Below are 26,497 nucleotides of genomic sequence, written 5' to 3' on the forward strand. Positions count from 1 at the left end.
CCTCATCACATATGTAATTTAGGATTCCATTTCACAAAATAAACTTCTTAATATTTTATATCCTACACTAATATGGTTCTTAAATGTATCAAGAGAGGTCAGGAAAAATCACGTTGGCTGCATACGGAGGAATTGTGTTTCAACTCCAAAGAGGCCAAACCAACTCTACTCAACACCTGCTACCCCTTTTGGCACTTAAGCAATCTGCAAGTTCAAGGGGCCTCCATATAATGGCAATTCTTTATTTAAACTCTTTATTTAAATATAAACTCTTTAAATTATTCATTTAAACAAAGAGTGAGCACAACAAAGAGGAGAATGAACACAAAGGAAAGGTTATAGCAAAGTTGATTCAAAGGCATACATCTACTTTCTCTCACAATAAAAATGGCTTCTTTTAAACCAAAATACTTTGCTTCTTAAATCTCTGTTTATTCCTGGCATTTCAGCATTGCAATGCTTAGCTCTCAAAACTCTGACAGTATTTTACATCTGGAAATATCTAAATAATAATATTTATATCTAAATCTATTCAAAGAAGATTGTTTGCTACCCTCTTCACCCCAAATTATCAACAGAGAATTTAAAGTATTTCTAACCCAAAGCTCACAGATAAGTTTACAAAAAAAAGTATAAAATCTCAGAACAGAAAAAACTGAACGGTAATGATGGGAAGCTGGTCAGAGCATATTCCACAATCTTTCTTAAAATCACCATTTCTCACATGCAAAGCACCATGAAGTATTTAGGAGCAGTGAGATGGTGATACATAAAATTTATCTTCTCTGTAACCCCATCAAGACCACTTGTACAGCTTCTGGGATATGAAAATCATCCCACTCCTCTTCCCAGCTGGTTTTTCAACACTGCAAATACCCACATCCATCAAGTTAGACCCTTTGGCACACAGTGCTTCAGAGTGTCACTTAGGAATCTAATCGGATCAAAATATGTCCCTGTAATCCAAAAATGGCTCCTTTTCTGAACTCCACCCTTTCACACTGGAGTAAAATAATTTTTTTTTTTCAGACTGGCAGAGAGCTCCAAAAAAGTTTCCCATGGATAATAAATAACTTAATTGGCAGCATGATCCTCAAAATATTCCTTTTACTTTTGGGCAAGAAACTACAATGGTTATAACTAACTTTTGGGGTATTTAAAACAAGTAAAATTTGTATATTCTGTACTTAGTTCCTAAATTGGCAGCATATTTCAGGGATAATTTATTATTTTATAATCTGTAATTTTTGGGTTTGTTTTTGTTTGGTTTTTAATACCTGCAGTGCTTCTATGACTGGGCAATGAATTGCCTTCTGTATCTATATCAGGTAACAACACACAAATTTTGGCACAAACAAGGCCCAGGCATAAAGCTGTTTCAGTTTTCTGTCCATTTTTAAACAAGCCACTGAGCCCTACACGATACATCTCATCCTGTATTGGCTGTCCAGCTATTTTAACCACCCATTTATCAAGTCCAGGTATCATGTACCTTGGAAGTCAAGGTTACCAGGCCTCTTTGGGGGAAGAGATCTGCCTTACTACACATCTCAAGTAATCTGTATTTTTCCTAGCCCTTTTTCTATCTACATTTTTCTTTAGGACAAACAGGCTCTTTCACCTATCATCTCAAAAAGCCTGAAACTCCAATAGTCAGACTCAGCCAGTGACCCACAGCAGTTTAAAAGTCTGACTGACTGAGAGCAGTCTGCAATTCCGACCCCAAGAGGATCAAGGTGCTTTGCAAATTAAAATTAATCTGTTCTCATAATGCCCTTTCATAGATGAACGAATCATCCTTAATTCTTTCAGGTGGGAAACTGAGGCACAGGAGAGCTATACAATTTGTGCAGCATTAGAGGAATACAGAATAATTAAACCTGATCTCCTATACTGAGGCCTGGCATTCCAATCACCTGAGCAAGGAAGAAAAAAATAAAACCAACAATTAATTTCTTTTTATAGAGAGATAATTCAACTTCACATTACAGATACTGTGTATCTTGGAAGATGAGGGAATCCAACAGAAGTCTAGTGTTTTCCACTGCCTCATTCAATGGAACTGCTCTTCTTGGCTTATTCAGTTGAACTACAATTCTGATAATATAAACAATGTTCCCAGATTCTGCTCAGTGAAAACTTTTTTCTTTCCTTTTTTTTTTTGGTAATAATTTAAAAAAAACAAACTGTCTGCCAGCAAATTTTCATGTTCCGTGACTTAGAAATACCCAAACACCTGTATTTGTAGATTTCCTTCATGGACTTTCCCAAGTAAAATTTTCCACTGGACAAAGAGGTTTTTTTCTTTCTCCTCATTCGAATGTAGTAAAAAAGGTGGCTGTTTTTATCACAGTTCAATTTCTAAAATGACATCAATAAAAGCAACCCATATAAAATAGACGAGTAGTGAAGCACCAGCTACTGCTCTGCCTCAGCACTCACCAGAGCAGGTGAAACGTGGAACCTTAGAGCTTCTCTTAATGTGGACTTTTAGTCTGTACAAATGTTTGCATATCATCATCTGTCACACATTCACAGGGCAACCTACTTTTAAAAGCTTAACACAGCATACACAATCCTTTTTGCTTTCTGAGCAGAAAACTCCATTAAAAAATATATTTGCTATAAAGCCACTAAGCCAGTTCTGACTGCACAAATTATTTTACCTGAAAAGTGTAAGACTAACTACAAAAAACCCAGTTATAACAAGACTTTCCTGCAGGGTGACTACATCCAAAACTAAGTTTACTATCATGAGAACCAATGTCTTTACTAAATAACAGTGATCACATAAATCATGAGCATACAGGCCTCAGTGCACGCTAATGGAAGACAGTCACTTTCACAGCATTGCAGGATGCTTTGAGACCTTTTAAGAAAGAGCATTTATTCTTGCAGTGTCCAGAGTTAAAATGCAGTCATCCATCAGGCATGTTTCCATCAGCAGGCATGGCTCCCCCATTCAGAGCACGTGCTCTGATCCATGCAGGAGCTTCCTGCTGCACATCCAGCTCTGGCTCTTTACAAGGCACGTGCACTCTCTTGCCAGTGCTTATGTGCAGTGCCAAGCACCAAAGTTTTGGCACCCAAGACCATTTTCCCACCTGATAAGCTGGTATGTAAGGTATGACATCCTACCTTTGGGCAGGTAATCTCAGTCTGCTGGATCATGATAAGAGCAGATGCAATCAGAGCTCCCTGACGCACATAGTTCACAGGATCATTTGTCATTGGCTCAAGCAAATTAATTGCTTCCTAAAACAAGTCAAGAAATAAGGAGTCACAAAGTTAATATTTTTATTTTTAGTACTGCAGTGGAAGGTTATCAGATTGACACTATCAGATATTCTTTTAAAATACTCTGCCTGTCCTTGGTAAGTGAAACAGAAATCTGTATTTCTCTAGATTTTAATCTAAAAACCAGGAAGAAAGAAACCCAAACACTAAAAAACAAGTGATGGATGGATGGAACAAGATCTACCTGCAGAAGATGGGCAACAGCTAAACAACAGGTATAAGCAACAAATGCATTCATCACATTAGAATCCAAATTCTTGGCCTCACACTTTGTTGTTAGAATCTGTAACATTTAGCATCACATGACAGCACACATTTCAAACCTACAACAAGTAAGGCTATCTCTGAGCACCCATATAGTAAATCTAGGTTTTTAGCACAGTTCAAAATGCTCTTCTGCTTCTTCAAATTCAGTAACTTCCCAGCTAAGTGCAACAGGAACATGATCCACAATGACCTATTAGTAACTATTCTTTTCAATGAAGTCACTGATTATGAAAATCTCTCCTGTCCATACAGTGCTCTTACTTACACTGAAGACACCAGCAAATGCAGTTGAGTGCATGAGACTCCCAGCAAAGACCCCTCTTGTTGTTACTTCTGTGAGGGTGAGGCTTTTAAAAAGAAGCTCATTTTATACAGAACCACTTCTAGAATAATATCAAGCCTTTGCTTTGACTGCTTTTGCCATCTGAGCTATGTTAGAGGCTGTGCTTCTCCACCTGAAGGTGACTCATTCACTCTTTGGCAAGCATTCAGTACCATGGATGGAACATCCACTATAACAAAGAGCTGAACTTTCCGATCTCCAAAGTTGAATATATTTGGGCCTTCAAAACCTAGTGATATAAGCTCTGGAAGACATGTAATCAAATGGTTTAGGTCATCACACAATGCATCTGGAAATAAAAAGACTTATTTTTGCGATTAAAAGCATTTCCACCTAAATTATCTTGTCAGATGCAGTGGGTTAAAAATAACTAGCTCCTTGATTCCACCTTCCACTCGAGAATAAAGCGACCTGGATAAAAATAGGACTTTCAGTTTGCTTTCAAGCCTGCATGCTTTAGATGCTGAAGCTGGCAGGCAGTGCACGTCAGCATTCTGTGCTTTTGGCAGCACCAGTGACACACTGGGGAGCGCTCACGCAAGAGCCACAGAGCAAGAGTTTAATGCAGGATGAGGAAGGGATGAGACACATAAGCAACAGATTTATCGAAGACTCTGAAGCATAAAATATCAATTTCATTTGGACAGTCTGTGCACCTGTTCTGAAGTGTGATTCTGTACCACTACAGATTACATACACATGTGGGTGAAGCAGAGGGAGCTTATTCCCAAGTTTACTTCCTGCTTGTTCCAATGAGTGCTCACTTCCCACAGCAGAAGTGGGAATCCTTCTACCATAAAAAGTCCCTGTTACCATCTGTGAGAATGAACCTCCACTGACACTTATAAAGTGAGAATAAAATTACTGGTTTTTAATTACACATGTGAAACAACAATACATTTAATTAAATTTCACCTGCACTTGTCTTTTCTACATGGATCTTCCATGAATGGTGTATCATAGGAAAGAAGAAAGGAGCTAGAAGTTATGCAAAACACCTGCTGTTTTCCTGTCACTGGCACTCCAAAGGCAAAAGAGTATTGATTTTGGAGTACTGAACACTCATTTAAAGTTCAGTGGCAACTTGACAGTAAGAAAACTCTAAGAAAAGTTTTGAAGACAAAATTCCAAGAATGTGGCAATAATGCATGAAAACTTGCTTCTACTTTTATCTATACTGAACAAGCAGGAAAAGAATGTCTATGCCCAGAATAGTTAAAGTACTGCTGTACTCTAGCTGGCTAGCAGTGTACATGTGTAGGAAATCTATCTGTGTGTGCAATGGTAACATACAAATGTGCCTGTGGCAGGAGAGAGCAGGAACAGTCTTGGCCATGGATGCTTCTGGCCCTCACCTTGTTTCCAGTGCCTGCACAGCAGATCCCCAAAGCCATGGCAGCCCCATAACGCACATGGGGATTGTAGCTCTCTGACAGCAAAGAAACCACGCTCGGACACTGCTCAGGAGTCCTAAAGAAAGGCAAAAAAAGAGTGTTGTTTATTATTATTGTTCTTCAAAATATGGTATGGTGCTTCAAAATACAGAGACTTCACTCTGTTCATACTGGAAAATTTCATATTGTCCTTTCATACATATCCTTTTGCATTTTTCAAAATGTAACCAGAGGGGAGGAACAAATGGGCTAAGAGAAGAACAGGGATGTGCACAGATTAATAAACTTCCCTATCACTGCAGATATCACACACAGTTCCCACTACTGAGGTCTTCCTTTTTATTGCTTATTTTACGCCTTTGAGAGATCACCAAGTAGAATGATATATTTATTGAGATTGAGGTCTTTATCTCTAGAAATCATGATGTTGTGACAGACTTTCCACTAGCAGAAGTTTACTCTTCATGAGAGACAGCACTTAATCTTCCATCAGGAGATACAAAACCCAACTCCAGTATTCAATCAGCCTTCAAGGTTAGTGGGTCTCAAACTCCCTTTTGCAATCACGGCTTCTGACGACTCCTCCTCACCCCCCCACTGCTGTAAATCAAACCACGAGAGGAGATGCTGACACAACACACACTTCCAATCAGTTTATGAGCAATGTCCCCCGTTGCCTCCTTCATGCTGTGATGTTGCTGCCTTTTAAGAGATCTGAAATGGGTGTATGTGCTCCATGGCTCACCAGATGGGAACAGTGTCCTCCTGGTCATTACAGGAACAGAACTTCCAGCCACACGCTGGGGGAGACGAGAGGGAATCTTAATTTCCTACAGCAAGAAGCACATGTTGCTAATGCAAACAGTTTTGTAAATATTGAGTATTTCAGAAGTAGGGCAGAACTCACAGGCGTGGATATACTAATTTCCTTCCTGTCTTCACAGTCATTTTAATCACTCCACTAAAATTGATGCCACACAAACCACTTGAAAATATCATACACTGCCAATTTCAGCATTTCCAGTTCCATGACACCATTAACACAAGAGCAATGTGGGAATGTGGTTGGCAAGTGCATGCTCATGAAAAAGAAAGATGGGAAACTATACACTGTGATTTAATTATATCTGTTTTCAAAGTGAATATCATCTGGCTATTCACTCCATTGTGTCTTGCAGCCCAGACTAGCATTTTAATTGTCACATTCACGATCCTAGAAGCAGTCTTGCAAGCCATTTATTTCAACTATAAACTGATTTCAGACTGAAATGTACACAGGAAGAAGCCAAGAGCACCTTAGTTTTAGCTTCCCTTCTTACATTTGCTACACTGAAAGATGGAAGCTGGAGGGTGGCAGCAGCACCTGTTTTACATAGGAATTATAGTGTCATGTAGGGCCATCAAGCGTCTATCAAAGCACTCAACAACTCAAGAGAGAGAAAAACCATTATAAAGTACATTTCAGCATGGGTTTTATTTAAATGAATAGCTGAATCATAGAAAACAGAAATAAAAAAGACTTTAAGCAACAATCTAGTTAATTTCTTCTTTTATTGTGACTGGGGACAGAAGACATGCCCATATAATGACACACTCATACTTCAGTTATACTCTACACACACAGTCAATTAATTTTTACTCTAGTTATTCCCATTTCAACACTGGGAAAGTGTCTCCTCTGATAACTAGTCCTAAACTCCTCTTACATTCCTCTCTCCTACTCCAGCTGATCACAGACAGGCAGCACCATCAACCACACAGGCTCCAGTCTTCTTCCAGAACTGCTGAATAGACCCAAAGGCACCCAGGCTTCAGAGGCTACTCAACCCCTCAACAGTAATGGCAGCAAGTGCCCAGATCTACCTCACCCCTGCTTCCAACAGTCTGGTTTTTTATGTTTTCCCAAAACATTCACCTGGGGAAAGAATCCCACCTACTGCCATCATCTTAAACACACCTCCCTCATTCCAAACAGCAGAAAAAAAATCCATATAAAAGAAGGAGGAGCAAACACAAAGTTGCAGGAAACTCTGCTCCCTCTAAGATGCAGCCAGGATGACAAATGTTAAGAAAGGGGGATGAGCTGAGCAACAGAACAACACTGTCCTGCAATCAAGCAGTATAAGTGAAGACTATAAACTAAAAGACACATTTAAAACTACCTGTCAGCCTCTTGCTCAAATAACAGCCTGGATGCTGACAATGTTTTTTTAAAAATGAGCTGATGCGGAGACCAGAAGACACAAATCCTATAATAAATGAGCCCAAGCATTCAGCTGCACAGACAACTTTGGCTCTTGCACAAAGACTCTTAACACCTTTGTGTTTACTTTACTACAGCAAATGTTAAACAGGCAGATTGTAAGTCAAAGAAGAGAAAAACAGTTTCTGGCAAAGATGTGATTATGCACTCTGAGGCATTAATCATTAAATTCTTGTTCAGAAAGCTGGATTTCATAGAATCATCAACTTGGACACATATTTGTGTCTGCAGGCTCAGTTTCAACACAGATTTTATTATAAAATCAGGATTAATGTACACTAGTTGATTTTAGAATTCTTAGTCAGATTTAAATTATTTGTTGCCATTATTTTAAATGACAGGGGGCCTTATGTAAATCCACTTTAGGAGTTATAGCTACTTAACGGGTCCCACCACTTTCCCCAGTAACACACCTTTTTAGAACCTTCAGCCTTCAAAAAGTGTCTTCCCAAATAACAGAGATCTAGAAGGCAGGTCCACAAGTGGGTCAAGGAAGCTAAAGAGTTTGCAAAAGTGCCTATCAGAGGAATAGGACTTTAGTGCACAAAAGCACTGTTGGCATCAATGTCTAAGCAGTAACATTTGCTCTTTTATTGCTGAGATGCTTTACAAAGTCTTACACACTGTTGCCAAAGGTCAGCCCATATAAACCCAAACCCATGCTTCATAAAATTCTATAAAATCCAAAACAATTCTGTGAAGTGATCAAAAGAAAAGCTGAATGCCCTCATAAGCAGTCACAGGCTGCAATTGTGCTCCTGTGGCATTACTTCCAACCGGTAAGCTAGTTGGGGAATACTTTTAAAACACGACCACATTATCCTTCCCCTGCCCCATCTTTCACCCTTCACTGAGAGCACAGCCCTCCAGCTGCTGACTTGACATTCAGTGCAATCCAGAGACACAGGTCCTCCTGCTGATGGAGAAAGTTTCCACTTCACTGGAACCAACCCCCTTGCAAGTTCCCAAACCAAGTCCACCCCTCTGGCTCCCTCCTGGAAACCTCCGCCTCTCTGCTGATGGCTCAGTCAATGTGGTTAAAGAGTAGAAACCTCTGATATGGGAGAGGGAGAGAGATAACAAAGGGTGTGAGAAAACTTAAAAACAGTTCTAAAAAACATAAATGGTTTGTCACAACCAACACTCAGTAACCCAACTATTCTTACTCACTCCTAATACGGGCATCTGTCATTACTGCGAGCTAAACACAGAAAGTAACATCACATGAAATACCAGGATAACATCTGGAGATTTTGTGGGCATAAGTTTTATCTCCAGAGCCAAACTTTTCCTCCCCTCTTAAAAGTAACAGTAAAAATTCTAAGCCTGGAGTATATTTAATATATTTTGAGGACAGAAGCAACGTATCATAGTCCTCTAGTCTGATCTTCCCATAACACAGTCCAGTAATTTCATCTAAAAATTCCTACATTAAACCCTAAGGCATGTCTCTAAACTGGGCTCTGCATCTAAGAAAGATAGGCCATGTCTATTTTTAAAAACCAAATTATCTTTAATGTACTGGTTCCTTCCTTTTTTCCTAACACTGGTTTTGCTCAAGCAGTTTGCTTTTGCAATTACATTTTACTACAACAGCAAAATGATGACAAAAGAATGGCCTGATTATTTCCTTCATTCTCATGTGAAAATTGCTCAGCTGCTCCTACCTAAGCCAGGAAACCACAGACGTCAGTGAACCCAGACCTGTCTACAAAAAAAAAAACCCTACCTCACAACCAGCTTTGACTTCGTTCTGTTACCAGGAAACTAAAGGAATCAAGAAGCCAAAAATGTCTAAAAGTTTATTCTATGGAACTTTAACACAGTAGTCAGCTACAGCTTTGTTTCCACCCTACACCAGGGTAAGTTTTACCATTGTGACAAATGGACTGCAGATGAAGGACTTCCTCCAAGATCCAGTTTGGTTTGTTTCAGAAGTCAAACAAAGCCATAAAAAAAAGATGCACCAAGACAGCAATAAGAGATTCTCAGCAAAACATAATCACTGGCATTTTATTAGTTTTATTCATCAACTGGTTGCTCTCGAAAGCTCCACAAGAAACAAACACCCTACGCTGCTAAGGATTTCAAATCTTCCTAGAAACCAGAACTAGAGAGAGAACATAAAGAAGCTGCCTAACTCCTGCCCAATTACCTTAACCTTAGCCTAAACTTTGAACTCATTCCTGTCAATGTTCATTCCTTGGATGTAATTAAATATAAGTGACATTTATATACATACAAATGTCATATTCTCTCTATGAAAGCTGATAGGGCACTTGTAAGTGCCCTAGAATTTCTGAGAAACTAAAGAGAGTTTTGAGATCTTCATTACTTCTAAAGAGAGAGGAAAGAAAATTTTTCTTAAGCCTCTAATGCAAAACTTAACAAAATGAAAACCAGGATGTTGATTCTTACTAAGAACAAACTCACCCAGGTCAGCAGGACACAGAAGACAGTTTCCCTTTCAATCCATGGTGTTGACCACAGAAGGTTCTCCATACTTTGCATAGAATTGTGAAATTGTATTTCCTTTTCACCAAGATACATTTCTTACTGTAGCATTATTAGGAGTCTATAATACTGTTTTGTTTTGTTTTTTAAAAAGTCATTACAACTGCAACATCTGCAGATATCAGAGTTCTTAGTAAGATTTGCCTACAAGAGCCTTATTGGGCTGCTGAAAGTTGAGGAACACTGTTGGGTGCGTCAACTCTGTTTAACAATCCACTTTAATCTTTTTTTCCCAAGAGGCATGCAACAGGACAAACTAAAAACTCAGACTCCCATATCCTGGAGCATATTCCACTGGGAAGTTTCTTATATCACAGCCCAGTCAGAATCACATCCAAATACCTTTGTGCAGTTTATCTCCAATTCTGTACATCTTGAAGGTTAAGGCATTATTGCATTTTTTCTTTATATTTCAGCAATATTTAAACATGAAACCCTGCATATATATAAGGTAGCATCAATAAGTAAATAAACAGAATACTGCAAAAATGTTATTACATCGGTCTTGTTACTGAGACTGAAAATTGAAGCATCATTAACACACATTTATTTTTTAGTCTAAATATTTAAGGACTATACAACTTATTGAAAAATGAAATGTCAGAGAATTGAAGAACAATGTCAAATATATCGTCTAAATTCCTCATTAAGTGTCCCCAGTTATAATTCAAAAGATTCTAAATATTTATGACTTTCTAAACTATTGGTCATGAATTAATTATTTTATACAGAACTATTTCCACAAGTTGCTTTATTAGTGTAGTGATAATTTAGAAAAAAAAAAAAGCTCAACAAAAGTATAATTTCATCCATGAATGAGTTAATAAAGGAGGAATGCAGATATCTAACTGCAGCCATTTCTGAAGGGGGTGTGCGTAGCAGAAGGGGGGATACAGAGAAGATTAAAACCCTGCAGATTAAAACACAACAAACCAATATATTTCAGTGTAGACTAAACACCCCATCTCCCTCTCTGGACAAAAATGACCCCAGTTATTCCCAAGCCAGGAATTTCCTACAGCTATCTCACGTGCAGCATAGCCTCCTTCTTCACAATGTTCTTCTCTGAAATGCCTCCTAGCTGTCTAAGCAAGAACTTCTAGGAGCCTCCCACTGCCAGGAGGCTGAAGCTGAGCACTGCCCACAGCTGGTGAACTGGAGGGATATGCACTGCCTGAACAACACTCACCAGGGACAGCTCACATCTAATGGAGAGATGGCTCCACTCCAATAAAATAGCACCGGCAATTTGAAAACAGAAGGAGCAGAAAGGAGTGGGAAACAAAAATAGTATCTATGCATGGTTCAATTATTCTGGTTACAGTGGACCAGGAGTGGGTCTAAGGTTTATCACCATTAAGACAGGAGAAGAGTTGGATATGGGGGTAGAGCAGCAGCCTGCACAAAAGCTTGGCCAGAAGCATGCAGTGAAAGACCTGCTGCAGATCTGTAATAGGTATAGAGGAGGATGTGTCTCTCAAAAATTATTCAAACCTAGGAAACCCCCAAAAACATCACGAAAGGCAGATAAGTTTTCTAGCTCTCTGAAATTAAACAATACACCAAGCAGGTATACGTGATATGCAAGCCTACATGCCACTAAAATGATATCATCTTCCTCTGCAAGGATAACTGATATCTTCCTAAGAGAACTGTTTTATTATCTGTATTTAAAGAAATCATTTCCTTTTCAATTAGATATGAATGCATTCAACAGCTTTCATCAGAACAATCTGCAAGCAATAGTGCAGCTGGTGCTTTGTCAAGATGCCTCCCTCTTCCCAATCTAATTTAGTCATTCTAGTGGCTAAAAGACGATTTTGCTATATAGGTGACATTATAACATCCACTGAGGCATTCCAGAGAAGCAGAAACACTTGATTTTCACTTAGACCAAAACAACCCTTTCCTGCTGTAGCCAACAGTGCTGTTCCTTGGATGGTAAGATCTGCGAAGAAAATTTATTAAGAGGTAATACAGAACTCAAGTTGACAAAATTACACTTCTATAACTCTGGTACTTCCTCCACTCTGAAGTGATGGAGGGATAGAGTCTGCTGCATTGTGAAAATGTTAAAATAAAAAACCATAAAACTCTTTCAATATAATGGTTCAGCTCTGACACAGATCTGCAGCAGTAACTGATGCTGATGATTAGCAGATAGTCCCGAGAGATGCATTATCTAATTTTTTTCTACAGAATTCTTGTGTTCTTTAAATTCAGAGATGTGACATGAAGATCTGCATGTGGCATACACCTACTGAAGATAAACAATTAATCTGTCTTTTACTATATTTTAGTGGTTTTACTCTGGAACATTGCTTTCCGTTTATGATGCAGATACACTGCCAATAGCTCCAGCTCCACAAACTGGCAATAATTCCAGCCACCTTTCAACAATGTAAAAAAACAGTTCAAGTGACAATGATGACTGAAACCAAGCTTCATCTGTACAATCAGAAAGAGTGAACATTGGCTGTGTTTAATCCAATGGAAATCTTGGTGAAGACTTCAAGTACAGTTAGATTAACATCAGGAGAGCCTTCAAGATTTATAAAATATAAACCAGAAGTTGATTAGACATAGTGGAGCTTAAGAAAAACTGAATCCAAATACTCATTAGCCAAATAAGGTATTTTCCTGTCTCAATTTTCACTTTTTACATGTTTTCATGTGCTCTACTCCCTCAGTACTGTCAGGGTGACAACAGGGAGGTGGCCAGATAAGAAAACAGAACTACCACAGCTGGATGAATCTTTATTTTTCTAATATATACTTTTCTGAAGAATAAAGATATCAACAGTCAATTGTAAATAAATACAGTATGTAATCTTATTGAAGGTTTCCTTTAAACACGAAAAATAAAGAAGTAAAAACTACTGAAAATTCTCTTGTATTATCTGAACACACTTCAAGTAAAGTATTTCTATTAATTTCTGGTAGCAGCTTTCTTTCTTTGGCCCCCCAGTAGCTGCATCCTAAAGATATGAATTTTTTGATTCACAGTTCACTGAGGAGCTGATTTCCAGCTCAAGGCTGCTGAGCACTAGCAATTCATGGAATGTAATGGCTGGTGTCATACAGGGGGGCAGACCATGATCTCATGGTCTCTTCTGGCCTTAAACTCAAGGAATTATTATCCAATTTTGCAGTTAATGTCCTTGGAAGTGAACTCTATTTCCATTTTAATGCAGAACTATAAGATGACGATAGAGACAATACACAGATCTGCCTGAAAGTTGAAAGGTAACAAAAGAGAACACTCCGGATAATAAAAAGCAGTTGCATGAAGGAAGTTTTAAAGTAACAGTGTACATGCTTAAAACAGTGTGCTAGACAATGCTTTTACAAAATTAGGCAAGAAAAAGCTTAGAGTGTTTACAGGGCAGCAGAACTTTTTAGGGTTAACTGTGCTTCTGTCCAAAAAGCAAGTGAGCAAGAGAGCCCAGAGAGCGAGCAGCACACACACAGACAGACACAGACACCCAGTGCGGTGCACAGAGATACAACACAGCCACAAGGAGCACACATTATAGCACTGGAGCACTGACTCAATCAACCCGCTCTGGCTTTTTTCCAGACAAACCCCCCACTCACTCACTTCCCTGCCTTTCAAGCTGGATATGCTGGAATGAGTCAATCAACAAACAAGGGCAGCAGCAAACTGCGAGCTTTGCTTATGAACAAAGATAAAACTGCACACAGACTCTGCTCATCACTTCAATAAAGTCAACAAAGGATGGAAGAGAAAGGACAGCAAAAAAGAACACAACCTTATTTCTATCTTTTTTAAAATGTGGTAAGAAAGATTCCTCTCGATTTCAGAGTTGGAGAAAATATCTTGGTGAGAAATATTATTTTCCCAAAATACAAATTCTTAATCTTGGTGATAGAAGAAATATAAGTGCTAAACAAAAACACATGAAGAAACAAGCTTCAGAAATATTATAACAGCAAAAAGCAAACGATCAATTTGTTTTCTAGAAAGTAGTAAAAAATCTCGAAATTCACCGTGTGATGAAAAAGAAAATTACAAAGGATCTTCCTGGATGCAAAGTGAACTCTACTAAAATGCAGAGAAAGAGGTAAGGCTTTCTTCACCTGAATATTGCAACACATCAAATCTTCTCAGTAACTGAGAATTTGCTCAGTTTAAAGCTGGAACAGCTGTTTGAGTCTCTGCTTGAAGGGGGAAATGCAAGTCTTAAGTCGTTAGCAGAGTCGAGAGAGACACAGAAGAGACAGAGAAAGAAAGAAAGAGAAAGGAAGAGAACAGGCTGTGCTTAATAAAAGCCCTGCTCAGATTACAAAAACAAGCGTTTTACTCACCCCCACCCCTTCAAGTAATGGGTAAATTTAGATGTCTCAGTTCGATAAATCTTTACGGTCCCCTTGAGACTGTCACCAGTGTTTTATTGTCTGCAGCTTCCTGACCCTCACCTGATAAATTAGGAACTGTAGAGATTAAAACGGAAATCTCATACATAATTTCTGAAGGTATTTTTGGGTTACCCTCTGTGGAGAAATAGGATTCTTAATAAGGGGAAATATGGGAACTGCTGCCTGCCTACGCACACGCTGCTGGAGACAAGACACTCGGGAGAGGAGGAGTTGCAAACACACAACTCGAGCATCTGCCTTTGCATCAGTTTGTACTCACAAAGAGCAAATCTACATACGCTGTATCTAAACGGAACTGTCTGGCATTGAGATTCATCTATCACTTTTTTACTGCTGTAGAAAGAAAGAAAAAGAAAAGGAAGCTAATGCACTGCTTACTTTTCACAGCTACTGAATTTTCCCCTGTAATCTTCTGAAACCTGAACCTCGCTACAAAGGGGAGACCAGACCACTGAACCCTACCAGAGATGGACACGAGACAGGACTTTCATTTTTAAGTCTATTTTGCACTCAGCAAGGCACAGGATAATAAAACTGGATACCAGCTTGGACATGGTCACAGTATCTCAAAATAGCAGATGACCAGCTCACTATACTGACCATGCTGGCCTTTCTTCAGGACCATCCTGGACCAGAGAGGAACAGTGAACTCTTGCACCGTACACGATTCCTGCGCAAAACAGAGCTCCTGAACACATTCTGCTGGACACAAAAATGTCCCATCCTTTACATTTCTTGAACGGGTTTGGAGCTGGCAATGGATCTTTGTCGGCTCTCTCAGTAACAGGAGCACCCAAGCAGGACGACCCAAGTGACGAACAAGGAAACAGAGTGCGCTGGGCAGCGCTGCTGATCCTCCTGCTGATAATCCCCACCATTGGGGGGAACATACTTGTCATACTGGCCGTGTCCCTGGAGAAAAAGTTGCAATATGCTACCAACTACTTTTTGACGTCCTTGGCAGTGGCAGATTTGCTCGTAGGTCTGTTTGTGATGCCCATTGCCCTCCTCATAATATTATTTGGTAAGTAGAGCATGTTTGTTTCATCAAGTTTGCCTATGGGGTACAATTTGGGGAGGTCTAATTTAAACAGAAAAACTGTTTGCTTTCCATCATTACAATTTTAAAAATCACTTGCATAACAGCTGCTAAATCTTTTCTCCCTCTCACCTTAACAGAGCTTAATGCTTTTATGAGAAGTATAACTACTGTGCATATTCCTTCCTTTGAAACAAACCATTCCAAAATCACCCGAGACTTAGAACTGATTTAAAGAGGAGCTGGACACAGGCAATTACATTCTGTACAGTGTAATATAATTTTTAACAACATCAACACAATGCTGGTATTTTTATATTGGATATCATACTAATTGTAGGCAGTCTTCTCTTAAAAAACTTGAAATTAAGACTAAGTATCTGTTCAGGACACTGAACAGGTTTTGAACTTTCTAGGAGTCAGGCACCTGATTTTACTTGGGTATTGACTCCAAGCTCCATGAGCAGAGATGGTCCCTGGCACCATCAGTGACAACAAACTTTACCAGTACCAGTTTCAGAGAAATCTATTTTCTCCCACCCTTGAGGCAGCGGGTCTGTAAAGCATCACAAAGAATTAACTCATCTGTCAAGCCAAGGAAGTCTCAATCCATGTACCTAATGTTTGTAATTCAGGTTTGTCATTTAGTCTGTTTCATATGAAATAAAACAGGGGTTTTTTTCTACCTGAATGCACACTGGGTGTGACATTTTCTTTCCCACTAGTCCTTACAGAATAAGTATGATTTTTCCAAAGTCTCTCATGCCCAGCTTTACTTCAGATATTGCTTCTGACAATTAATCAGAGGCAGCTCCATGGGAAAGTCTCTCTCTTTTACTCCTAAGGTTTCTTTTAGAATACATTTTAAATGGTTTATTTTCATATCATAAATGGAAAAAAACCCAATAAGGCAGGTTTTCCAATAAACTTACAGATTTACATAATTATCTTTAAGGTATAGACAAATACCACTGGGCCCTAGATAACGAACGGCTGCAGGAGTTCATTTTTCCTAGGCTAGGCTCTAAGAGTTGTCAGAGCAACAAGTAAACACATCATAAACTTTATTTCAGAAAGGCTGTCAGTAGCTTTTGTTTGCTGCAGAAAACTGGTATCACTTTATTAACAAATGTGTTTATTCACTAAATGCCTTGAGAATGAATTTCTGTATAATACAGACTGCTTCTCCCTAAACAGAAATGTAAATTGGAGCTCAGAATTCAGTGTTGAGATAATAAAATGGTTTTTTCAAGCAACAGTTTCTAAAAAGAAAACTGAATGTACATAACTAAGACAGTAACTTTTAACTCAAAAAACCCAGCTACTCATAGAAAACCTTGATATGTTAAGTATGTGTAAGGAGGCAAAGAGCAGATATGCATTTACATATATACACACAGATACTGTAACTGTTTAATTCCTGCTAAAGGTCTCGTTAATAATAAAACTACTAATCACAACCAGTATTAGTATGGACTTGCAATCAACATAAAGGGAAGGCAAATTCTGGATTTTGTGGAGTTCTTTTTTTGGTGGTGGAGGAGTTTTTATGATTTGGATTTTTTTTTAATTATTTTCTTCTGCTAGACTAACCAATCTTTTCTTTATAACTTTATAAAGAGACTATTGCTCCTTAATCTCTCAATTAATCCAGTGCTATGCCCTGGTTACAACAGTTTAAAGCATGCTAGGAATCTTAATTCAGAAGTCAAACAAAAACATCTTTCATGATGCAGGAAATTTACCAGAAGGTAGTAAAATCAGTTCTAATTAATGAAGACTGCAACCCACCTTCCACATAACAGTGGTTAAAACTCAAATTTCTCACACACAAGTCTCTCCTTGGCAGCCAACCAGAAAACTGCTTTGCCTCTTCACCGACTGGGAGAAGATGCTGAGGTGTTTATAGGAGTTCAAAGTGTGAGCAAAACACGAGGAGTTACTGGAATGAAGCTAGAACAGACATTTAAATACATGACAAGCCTAAATCTTGAAGGTACATTAACCAGATAACTACTTGAACAAAGAATAGTCATTGATAGCCAGACAGCAAACTAAATCCTGGCACTTCCACACAGGAATGTTTCCATAATAATGAAAGAGCCGGGTGCAGCTTCTAGATACCGAGTACAAATATTATGCTTCCGATTTGGGATTGATATCTAATTATGGGGAGAATATCTGAGGGAAAAGGTGTGAAATAAAGTGCAGTCACACTAAGATCCCGACTGCACAAATTAATGTGTCACAGGGTGTTCAAAACCTGCTACAGATATCGGTACACTTACAGAAAAATCATCAGAAATAGACTGTCTCTGTAACAAAGAGCTGACTCTCTTAAAAATAAGTAAATAAATGAACCTGTAACTCACTCCCAGGTGTAATGCCATGCTCAGCACATTATTTATTCTCAGCAGAGCAACCAAAATGTACTCTGGTACAAGCACACACAGCAATTTTAATTTAGGAGCGCAAGTGTCAGAATACATAAACATTTCATAGCTTTTATTCCTTTCTAAATTCTTCTCATTTCTTAAAAAAAAAAAAGGCGGGCCCACTAGGAGATAATTTCATTCTCTGAAATCCAGCTTTCAAAACAGTTACCCAAATTTCTAACACTCAGAACTACAGAAGGAAAGCAAAAATGTTGCTATTCACTGGATAGAGAAATTAGCAAATAAACTTGAGAGATCCTCCCATTTGCAAAGCCTGCACCAGGAAGAAGTCTGGCTTGATGGGCAATGGATTGATTGGAGATAGTACATGTACCATATTTTAAAATATATTCTGTACTCTTGATAGTCATCCATTTAAAATCAGAAGGTAATGCTGCTTGTCCTAGGCTGCAAACCATTATTTTAATCTATCACAAGCAATCATCTTCCCCCATTACTGATGATGAACCACAACAACAAATCTTCCCTTCTCGCTTGTGCAAACTACCAGAGGAAACTATTTAATCAAGGGCTACTTTCCGAAATCTCAAATCTAAAGATAAGTGACAGTAAGTAGGAAAACAAAGGTTTATTTCTCACAAAGCAAATATAATTAAAAAACCCAAACCATTACTTTACTTAAATAAAAAAAACTAGAGACCAGCCTGGAGACACAAAGCCTTGGCAGCCCACAGAGCCCAGTAGTGACATGACTGTGAACGCCACACACAGCTACAGACACACACCCCCCGATGTGAATGCTGAAGTTTACGATTAAAGGAGCTGGTGGCTGAAAGTATCCATTTCCGTCTCAGCAAAAGCATTATTATCTAACAGCAACACAGCCCCTTCTTTACAGGTAACACATTTCTGCAGCCCTTATAGCAGAAGAACAAACAGTATCTAAGTCTATTTAAAGAGCTCTCTTAATCATGCTTATACATGTACACAAGTAGTGCTTTCCCTCAAGCTTTCCGAAAACCTTTTGGCTTACAGCAAGAACAGCTCTTCTACACTGTACTTTGTTTTAAGGATTACACATTTCTAAGGTATTTCCTATAAATAAAGCTTTTCTTAAATAAAGATTAATCAAGGGTAGACAGTTGCAGTAAAAACTAATCTTATTTCTCTTAAGGTGCAAGACAAATCTTAGAGCATGTATTCTATCTTGTTTTGACTCAAAATAAGGAAAATCTGCAACAGCAGCACTGTTGAAGTACTTTGAGGATATGAGGCAAAGTTTATAGGAAAAAGGAATTTCTTTTTAACTTATACCACCTGACAGTTGGAGAAATCAGACAAGTTTTCAGGCAGGCACATATGTTGGGTAACCATGGCATTTAAAAGTAAATTTTAAAAAATCCAATCATACATCAGCATTTCAATTCCCAAGAGAATCTCAGGGACGGAGAATCCCAGTCAGCCCAGTAAATGCTCTGGTCTGCTCCGACAATGTGGATCTCTACCAGGAGAATCAGAACTCGTAACAGTCCAAACTAAGCATGACCTGCTAATGGCTTTGCATCACCTCTTGCAGGACATACTCATTTTACCTTCTGAGTTATAAAGCAGGACAACAACCAAGCACATCACTATCACATTCAAGGGTCAGAGATGCTTTCTGAGTCCTAAAGGGAAATTAATATTCCATCTTTTACCCATTCCTAAGCCAACTGTGATAGACACTGCCACTAGCACCAGGAAAGCACAATAACTCAACGCAGAGCAGTCCCTCAAACACCAGGCACAGAGTTTCTAACACAGGTGTAACCAACAAATCAAAGTAAGCTATAGCAAAATACACCACAGATTGAATCCTAGACAACTATGTGACTCTTCTGGACTTTGATGTATCAGTTTCATGATATTTGTTTCATTTAAATAATAACCATCATCTTCAGTCCTTATCAGAACTTATCAGTTCTTATCATTTAAAGTCTACTTTGATTTTGTTTGGAAAAGAAACATCATCTCATACATGCAAATATAGTAGGACATAATGCCATAATCATGAACATGATAACTTACTGCTTTGAGCACCCAGATCAAAACTAGACAAAAATAAAGAAAATATAAGGTCACTCTGTTTAGTTGCACTTGTCAACTCACAAAAGGTCTTACAACTTAAAAACATACAACGTTGCTTGCATCAGATCAGTGTTTATATGTAACTAGTTTAAATAAAGGAAAAGGGCCTTTTGTTGCAAGGCAATCAAGGGTTTTCTTCTTTAAACAGTAAATTAATTAAAAAATGAAAGAATTTATCACACTGTGATTCTCCAGAACACAAAGGAGTTATAATCAAGGGAGTGGCACCCAAGTACTCTTTAAAAGAAGTATCAGCTGCTCACTTGGAAGTCCAGCTGTGTTATCTGCCATCCTTCAAGTTGTAGACCACACTTCCCATTGTTCATGTTTTATCTGAACTAATCCTTCATCACAAACTCAGAAGAAGTTGTCTTAATTTTCTGGAGTGAGCAAAAACATTTCAAGCCCATCAAATCAGTTATTTCTTTTAACTGTTTTTTTATTATTATTATTAGAGCTGGTTACATGAGCCAGAATACTTTTGGCTTTCCTTTTTAAAGGAAATCCATTTCAGAAATGCACCACACCTTACTGCCAGCTAAAAGTGCAGACAGCAAAATTAAAGATGAGTAAGTGTTTCCTAATATACTAATTACCACTTTCTCATACCTGCCTGACAAGAAATTTTTCTGAAGCAGAATTTCAACAATGAAATTTATTTTTAGGAAATAGGTATGGTAGATACTAAAATCTACCTGGTTAATAAACTGAAAACAGACTGCCTCTTTACCTTCTGCCTCACTGCCTACATCATCCTCAGCTGAAGTCCTCTGCTTTGGGATGGCTGAGGATCAGTTCAGGGCTCCATCTGTCCATTCCCTTCTGTTTAACACAGAAGGTTTCCCAGCGTAGGTAACAGTGTAGACAAATACTTGTTATGTGTGTCTTTATAAAATTTTCAGTACTCTGGAGCTTATAATTCAAGCCAAGGCAACACCATTATAATTTCTATCAGTCATATTGTGAAAAATTGTTTTGTCTCAAACTACTGCAACGTTACCACATTGGTAAGGCTGGACATTACAAAAGTCCAGCTCATTTGGCACTCTCAGCACACAGATCTATTTATTCCAAGCAAGGAAATTAAAACCAATCTGATTTATTAGAAATGTCTTCTTTTTTTCTCCCTTTATGATCATTCAACAAAGAACTGATTTCTCTGGCAATATTATTAATGTGCCTACTGATTGAGCATGGCTGAATTTTATGAGGGAGGAGAATATATTTAGTAGATCAACTTCTACCATTAAAAACAGAAAAATCTTCCTTGTTCACACATTCTTCCTGAGGACTACAGAACATCCTCATAGACACACAGCACTGAAGTGCACATCAAAATGAACACTCCTAGCATTGGATTGCAATACTAACGAGTGAAAATAAACCAATTAAGGAAAAAATAATCAGAGTTTCATTTGGTATTGTAGATATTGATAGGGGAGACACAGCTCTCAAAAATATGAGCCTTTTGGAAAGCTGAACACTATGAAACCTTTACCTCGGGCACCATGCAGTTGACAGACCCTATGTTTGCTATAAAGATTAACATTAAAGATGGATAACTACTGTAAGAAACAGAATGTCAGACTTAAAATCCAAGCCATTGCTCTTGGGAGAAGAAAAAAAAAAAAAAGGACACTCATGAAAGCATTCAATTTTTATAAAATCATTACTGAAGCAGAACAGGCCTGCTTTGCCACTGTAGTGCTCAACTGTATCTGCTCAAGTGACACAGCAAATTCATTTTAAAACTGTGTGAACTAGACTCTTCAAAATCACCACTAAGGTTCAACCGTGATTTTACAATGACTGACTAATACACTGGTTATGACCCATTATCTTCTCCATTTAATAAAATCTTGAATCATAGGACTATCAAGAAGAAACAGCTGAATATAATCATTTAGCAGCAGGCTTGCAAGAACTCATTTTTCATAAACTTTTTAATCCAGAGTCCTTGCCACAAAGAACTTCTGATCTAAAAGGGACAGAAAGGCAGGGAAAGGCAATATGATGATCAATACGATGGCGGCAACCCTGGCAGTTAAGAGCTAACTAAAATCTAAGACAGAATCCAGCTGAGGCAGTGGCAAAGCTCAGTTCCTGTAGTACTATGAACTTCTCAAAGGCACTGATGCCACACTGAAAATTCTCAAAAAGCTCAGATTCTAATGAGTTTTCTGTTCTCTTTCAGACAATACCTGGCCTTTACCAACTGCCTTGTGTCCTATCTGGCTGTTCCTCGATGTCCTCTTTTCCACAGCTTCCATCATGCACCTCTGTGCCATCTCACTAGACCGTTATATTGCGATAAAAAAGCCAATCCAGGCTAGTCAGTACAATTCATGGGCTACAACAATCATCAAAATCATCGTGGTTTGGCTCATTTCAATAGGTATGTGAGACATGGAGACTGGAAAAGGAACACAGAAGCTTTTCATGTCTAAAACAATAGGTGAAAGCTGGGCAAAATGGAAAATTTAGTCAAGTATTATTGATTAGCAGACCCCAACACCCAGGCTGGCCTAAGTCCACCTCTTGGATCACATATAGATACATCACAGAAATCTGCCTGAACTGCTGCTCCTTATCAGGCTCACCAGAAAGGCCAAGGATTGAGTCAGGATAATCATCACTTTTCTTCATAGTCCTGAAAGTTCCAAAATCAGAAGACTATATCCATGTGCATAACAGGTCTCCCAGGAAAGCAAGATTCATGTTCCTGTGGTGGTATATTCTGTCCCAAACACAGTTTTAAGCCTTGATTAGATGCTGGTAAAATCTGTGCCTTACAATTGCCCCATGAAGCAAGTACAGAAAGGTTTTAGTTACTTATACCAAACACTGAAATCTAAATGAGTGGCTGGGAACATCCACACTGAAGACTAAGATGCACTGCCAATACAGCATATAGAAAGGTTATTATCTAACAAAAAAAACCCCCAAAACAACAAACCCTGAACAGGTTATATAAAGGATAACAATGTACAAACCTTTATGATATTAGCATCTCTGTGATGTGCATGCAACACTTCACCTGTCTTTGAAACAATAAATCTGCCAAATGTGGAAACATTTAATTCAAATAACTTAAGGCACACTGCAGGCAGCCATAGTGCTGTATGGTCTGTGCAAGAGAAAACAAAATTATTCTCTTTATTAAGGCATACGACACATAGGAGAATGGGTACATCCACCTTTGTGGATGAGGTAAATGTGCCTAAACCCAAAATTTCTGACTTTAAAAAAAAAGGAAAACTTAGTATGACAAGACACTTACAAGTTGACCTTTTAATGTCTGATTTATTGCCATTAACCACTGCTGTACTTTTCAATTTCTTTTTATCTAACACAAACCTACTCTGCAGCTGAGCCAGATTCTCCAAATCAAAGGTTAATTTGGTTCAATCCTTATATTAAATGTTTGCTGTATCTGAAGGTGCCTCTAATTGAGAAAGGGATCAAGTTGCTAGAGGGTAACCCATTTTTCTCACTGCCTTCAACCAACTTCAGTAAGCAGAGCAGCAGAGGAATACAGTAAATCCCTAGATCTCATTAAGTGGTATCAGAAAACAGCACAAATAACCTTCACCAGACAGCAAGGAACCTGTTGTTTTTGTTGTAATGTCAGACTGCTGGCAAATGAAGTGCTGACTGTAATTTAGTGGTTATAAAAAATTCATTTAAAAGACAAGACTGCTAACATTTTTTTAAACGAGTGGTGAATTACAGAGCTAGCCATCCTCATTTAAACACTCCTAAATATGCAGGAGACTTTAAACAACAAATCCATCTCAAACACATACTGCATAATTCTGGCAACTATTTAACTACTTGTATATATGAAAGAGTCAAGCAGAGTGAAAAAAATCAGCTGTCTGTGTCCAGTCACTTGGTTAATTTAAGAAGGAAAGACAAGATTTATGTATTTACAAAACTGCCCTTCAAAGTACAAAGGTTACTCTGGAGAAAAAAAAAGATGGCATTATGGAAATACATTTCACTGGAGGAGAAAGCCATACTAATTCCAACAACTAGAGTCAAAGCAATTCATGTGTTTTACACTTGAAAAGTTGGCCACTTTATACCACTTCCTCAATCACTAAGGGTTAGGCCCAATCTCCTTAGAAAGGGCACTCTTAAAGCTCAGCTTGCCAAGTCTTACAAGTACTGTTTGACTCACGTGGTGTCTGTCACCCTGTGCCTGCTCCAGAGCTCAGGAATTACCTTTCTTTAGAAACCCCAAGGCTTCAGACCCAATGAAGAGATCGCAAGCAATTACCATATGCTGAAGTACTTGTTTTTTCTCCTGTAGGCATTGCAATCCCGATCCCTATCAGAGGCATCGAAGACGGAAACGGCAACTCCACAAACATCACGTGTGTCCTGATGCCTGATCGTTTCCATGACTTCATTCTGTTCGGCTCAGTGGCTGCGTTCTTCATTCCCCTCGCTATCATGATTGTCACCTATTTTCTGACAATCCAAGTGCTGCGCAAGAAGGCCTATTTGATCCACAAACCGCCCCAGCGCTTCACTTGGTCAACAGTGTCCACAGTATTCCAGCGGGACACAACACCCGCCTCCTCACCGGAGAAGGTGGCCATGCTAAATGGCTCCAGGAAGGACCAGACTCTGTCCAGTGACATGCCTCTCTGCAGGACATCTACAATTGGGAGGAAGTCCATGCAAACCATAACCAATGAGCAAAGGGCATCAAAAGTTCTGGGGATTGTATTTTTTCTTTTCCTGCTGATGTGGTGCCCATTTTTCATAACAAACATAAGTTCAGTTCTGTGCAACTCCTGCAACAAGGAGGTTTTCCAAAAGCTTTTGGAGATATTTGTTTGGATAGGATATCTATCCTCAGGAGTGAACCCTCTTGTATATACACTCTTCAACAAAACATTTAGGGAGGCTTTCAGCAGGTATATCACTTGCAACTACCAGACCATAAAGCCTATCAAGGCCCTGCGGAAGCGCTCCAGCAGGATCTCTTTCAGAAGCTCTGTGGCAGAAAATTCCAAGCTCTTTGTCATGAACGGGATGAGAAACGGGATTAACCCCATTATGTACCAGAGCCCAATGAGGCTGAGGAGCTCACCCATGCAGGCATCATCAGCCATTCTGCTGGACACCTTGCTGCTCACTGAGAATGAAGCTGATAAAACAGAAGAACAAGTCAGCTATGTATAGTGGAACTGCAGCTGTGTCTGTATATAGCATTGCTGTATGTATTATTCTAGATAACTGTGCTATAAGAGGGTATAAATACTATTGTTTTCTGTTATTTATGCAAGCAATATCTTATAAATTTATATTAATTCCTCTCTTCCAAAGACTCCTCTACTTTAACCCCAACCCCATGGTTGCCATGGTGGCAACCACAACTTCATTCCATGAAAAATGACTCATGCAGAACTGTAGCCTAAGGAAGAGGGAAATAAATAAAACCTAAATCAGTTTGAGTATGTGACTTCAGTTCTCATCATCTTCAGTCTCTTCAAAGCACGTCTTTGTAAGAAAAGCATTTCTGTACAAACACTACTATAACACTCACTCTTGCAAGAAGACAAAACTCTGTAGGTTGATGGTCTACAATGCAAGTAGCAGGAGGATGCAAGATCGTTGGTTTTAATTTAAATCTCTGTCCACAGACCAGCCCACAAGCTCACTGCATTCCCTCCTACAGATACATTCCTCTGCTGAGACTGAGTATCCACATACAAGCTTTTCTTGTTCTCTCAGGGTATGTAAGCCACAGGAAGAATCACTTGCTCCCAGAGACCGTGACATGTGCTCCCAGACATGCACATTCCACAAGGCATGACTAAACATTCCGTGTGCAGAAATCATCTCTTTACTGTAGGGGCAGGCAGAATCTCTCACCCACCTGGATTCCATCTCCATTATACTCACACATGCCCAGTATTGTCAGATTTGTTGCAGAAAACTGCCCTTTTATCTTTTCATGCTAAGAAAATGAAATATTTAATAAAATCAGAATGATAGATGATCAATGATCATGAGTAAAACAGGACAGGCAGTGCCTGGAATATCCCTATAACTTATATGAACAAACTTCTTTTTTTATGACTACAGAAACTTCAGCAAAAGCTTTCCCTCATCCCATGTAGCTCACAGAAAGTACAAAAATCACAGACAGAATAGCTATTTCAAATGAAAATAAGAGCAAGTGTTTTAAGAGGCAGCAGAGACAAAAGTTCATTGTGGTTTATCTTAGCTCAAAAATATTTAATTGGACTAATTGGCATAAGATTGGAGCCATAGAATCATAGAATAAAATCACAGAATTACAGTTCCCAATCTGCATGCTCTCCAACGTGCTCTAGACTTCTATATGAGCACAAAATTCAAAGAAAGAATCGGTCCTTACAACCTATAAGGGCTACTGAAGTCTGTCATTTGGGAAATCAGAAGCTTCTGACAGTTCCA

At 38.7% G+C, this 26,497-nt stretch overlaps 2 protein-coding genes across 2 annotated transcripts in view; one reads left to right on the forward strand and one right to left on the reverse strand.

Moving 5' to 3' along the window:
* PSMD1 (proteasome 26S subunit, non-ATPase 1) overlaps positions 1-26,497 on the reverse strand; it is a 71,832-nt gene that overhangs the window by 19,502 nt on the left and 25,833 nt on the right. Inside the window, exons 17-18 of the mRNA XM_051781621.1 lie at positions 5,263-5,377; positions 3,139-3,255 (exon numbers count right to left, since the gene is read on the reverse strand). Of these exons, the coding sequence (XP_051637581.1) occupies positions 3,139-3,255; positions 5,263-5,377 (232 nt within the window). The remainder of the gene's footprint in view (positions 1-3,138; positions 3,256-5,262; positions 5,378-26,497) is intronic.
* On the forward strand, positions 11,195-26,140 carry HTR2B (5-hydroxytryptamine receptor 2B). The gene is made up of 3 exons (XM_051781653.1): positions 11,195-15,503; positions 22,236-22,436; positions 24,357-26,140. The coding sequence occupies exons 1-3, from the start codon at positions 15,194-15,196 to the stop codon at positions 25,235-25,237; spliced, it is 1,392 nt and encodes a 463-aa protein (XP_051637613.1). The 5' UTR covers positions 11,195-15,193; the 3' UTR covers positions 25,238-26,140.

Source organism: Manacus candei, unplaced genomic scaffold (genome assembly GCF_025592945.1).
Source record: "Manacus candei isolate 608988 ecotype Guabito, Panama unplaced genomic scaffold, ASM2559294v1 h1tg000015l, whole genome shotgun sequence".
Classification (NCBI taxonomy): Eukaryota; Metazoa; Chordata; class Aves; order Passeriformes; family Pipridae; genus Manacus; species Manacus candei.

Coding starts and splice junctions, on each gene's coding strand:
- HTR2B (XM_051781653.1), top strand. CDS start 15,194: ATGTCCCATCCTTTACATTTCTTGAACGGGTTTGGAGCTGGCAATGGA. Junction 15,504..22,235: donor CCTCCTCATAATATTATTTG/GTAAGTAGAGCA, acceptor GTTCTCTTTCAG/ACAATACCTGGCCTTTACCA. Junction 22,437..24,356: donor GGTTTGGCTCATTTCAATAG/GTATGTGAGACA, acceptor TTTCTCCTGTAG/GCATTGCAATCCCGATCCCT.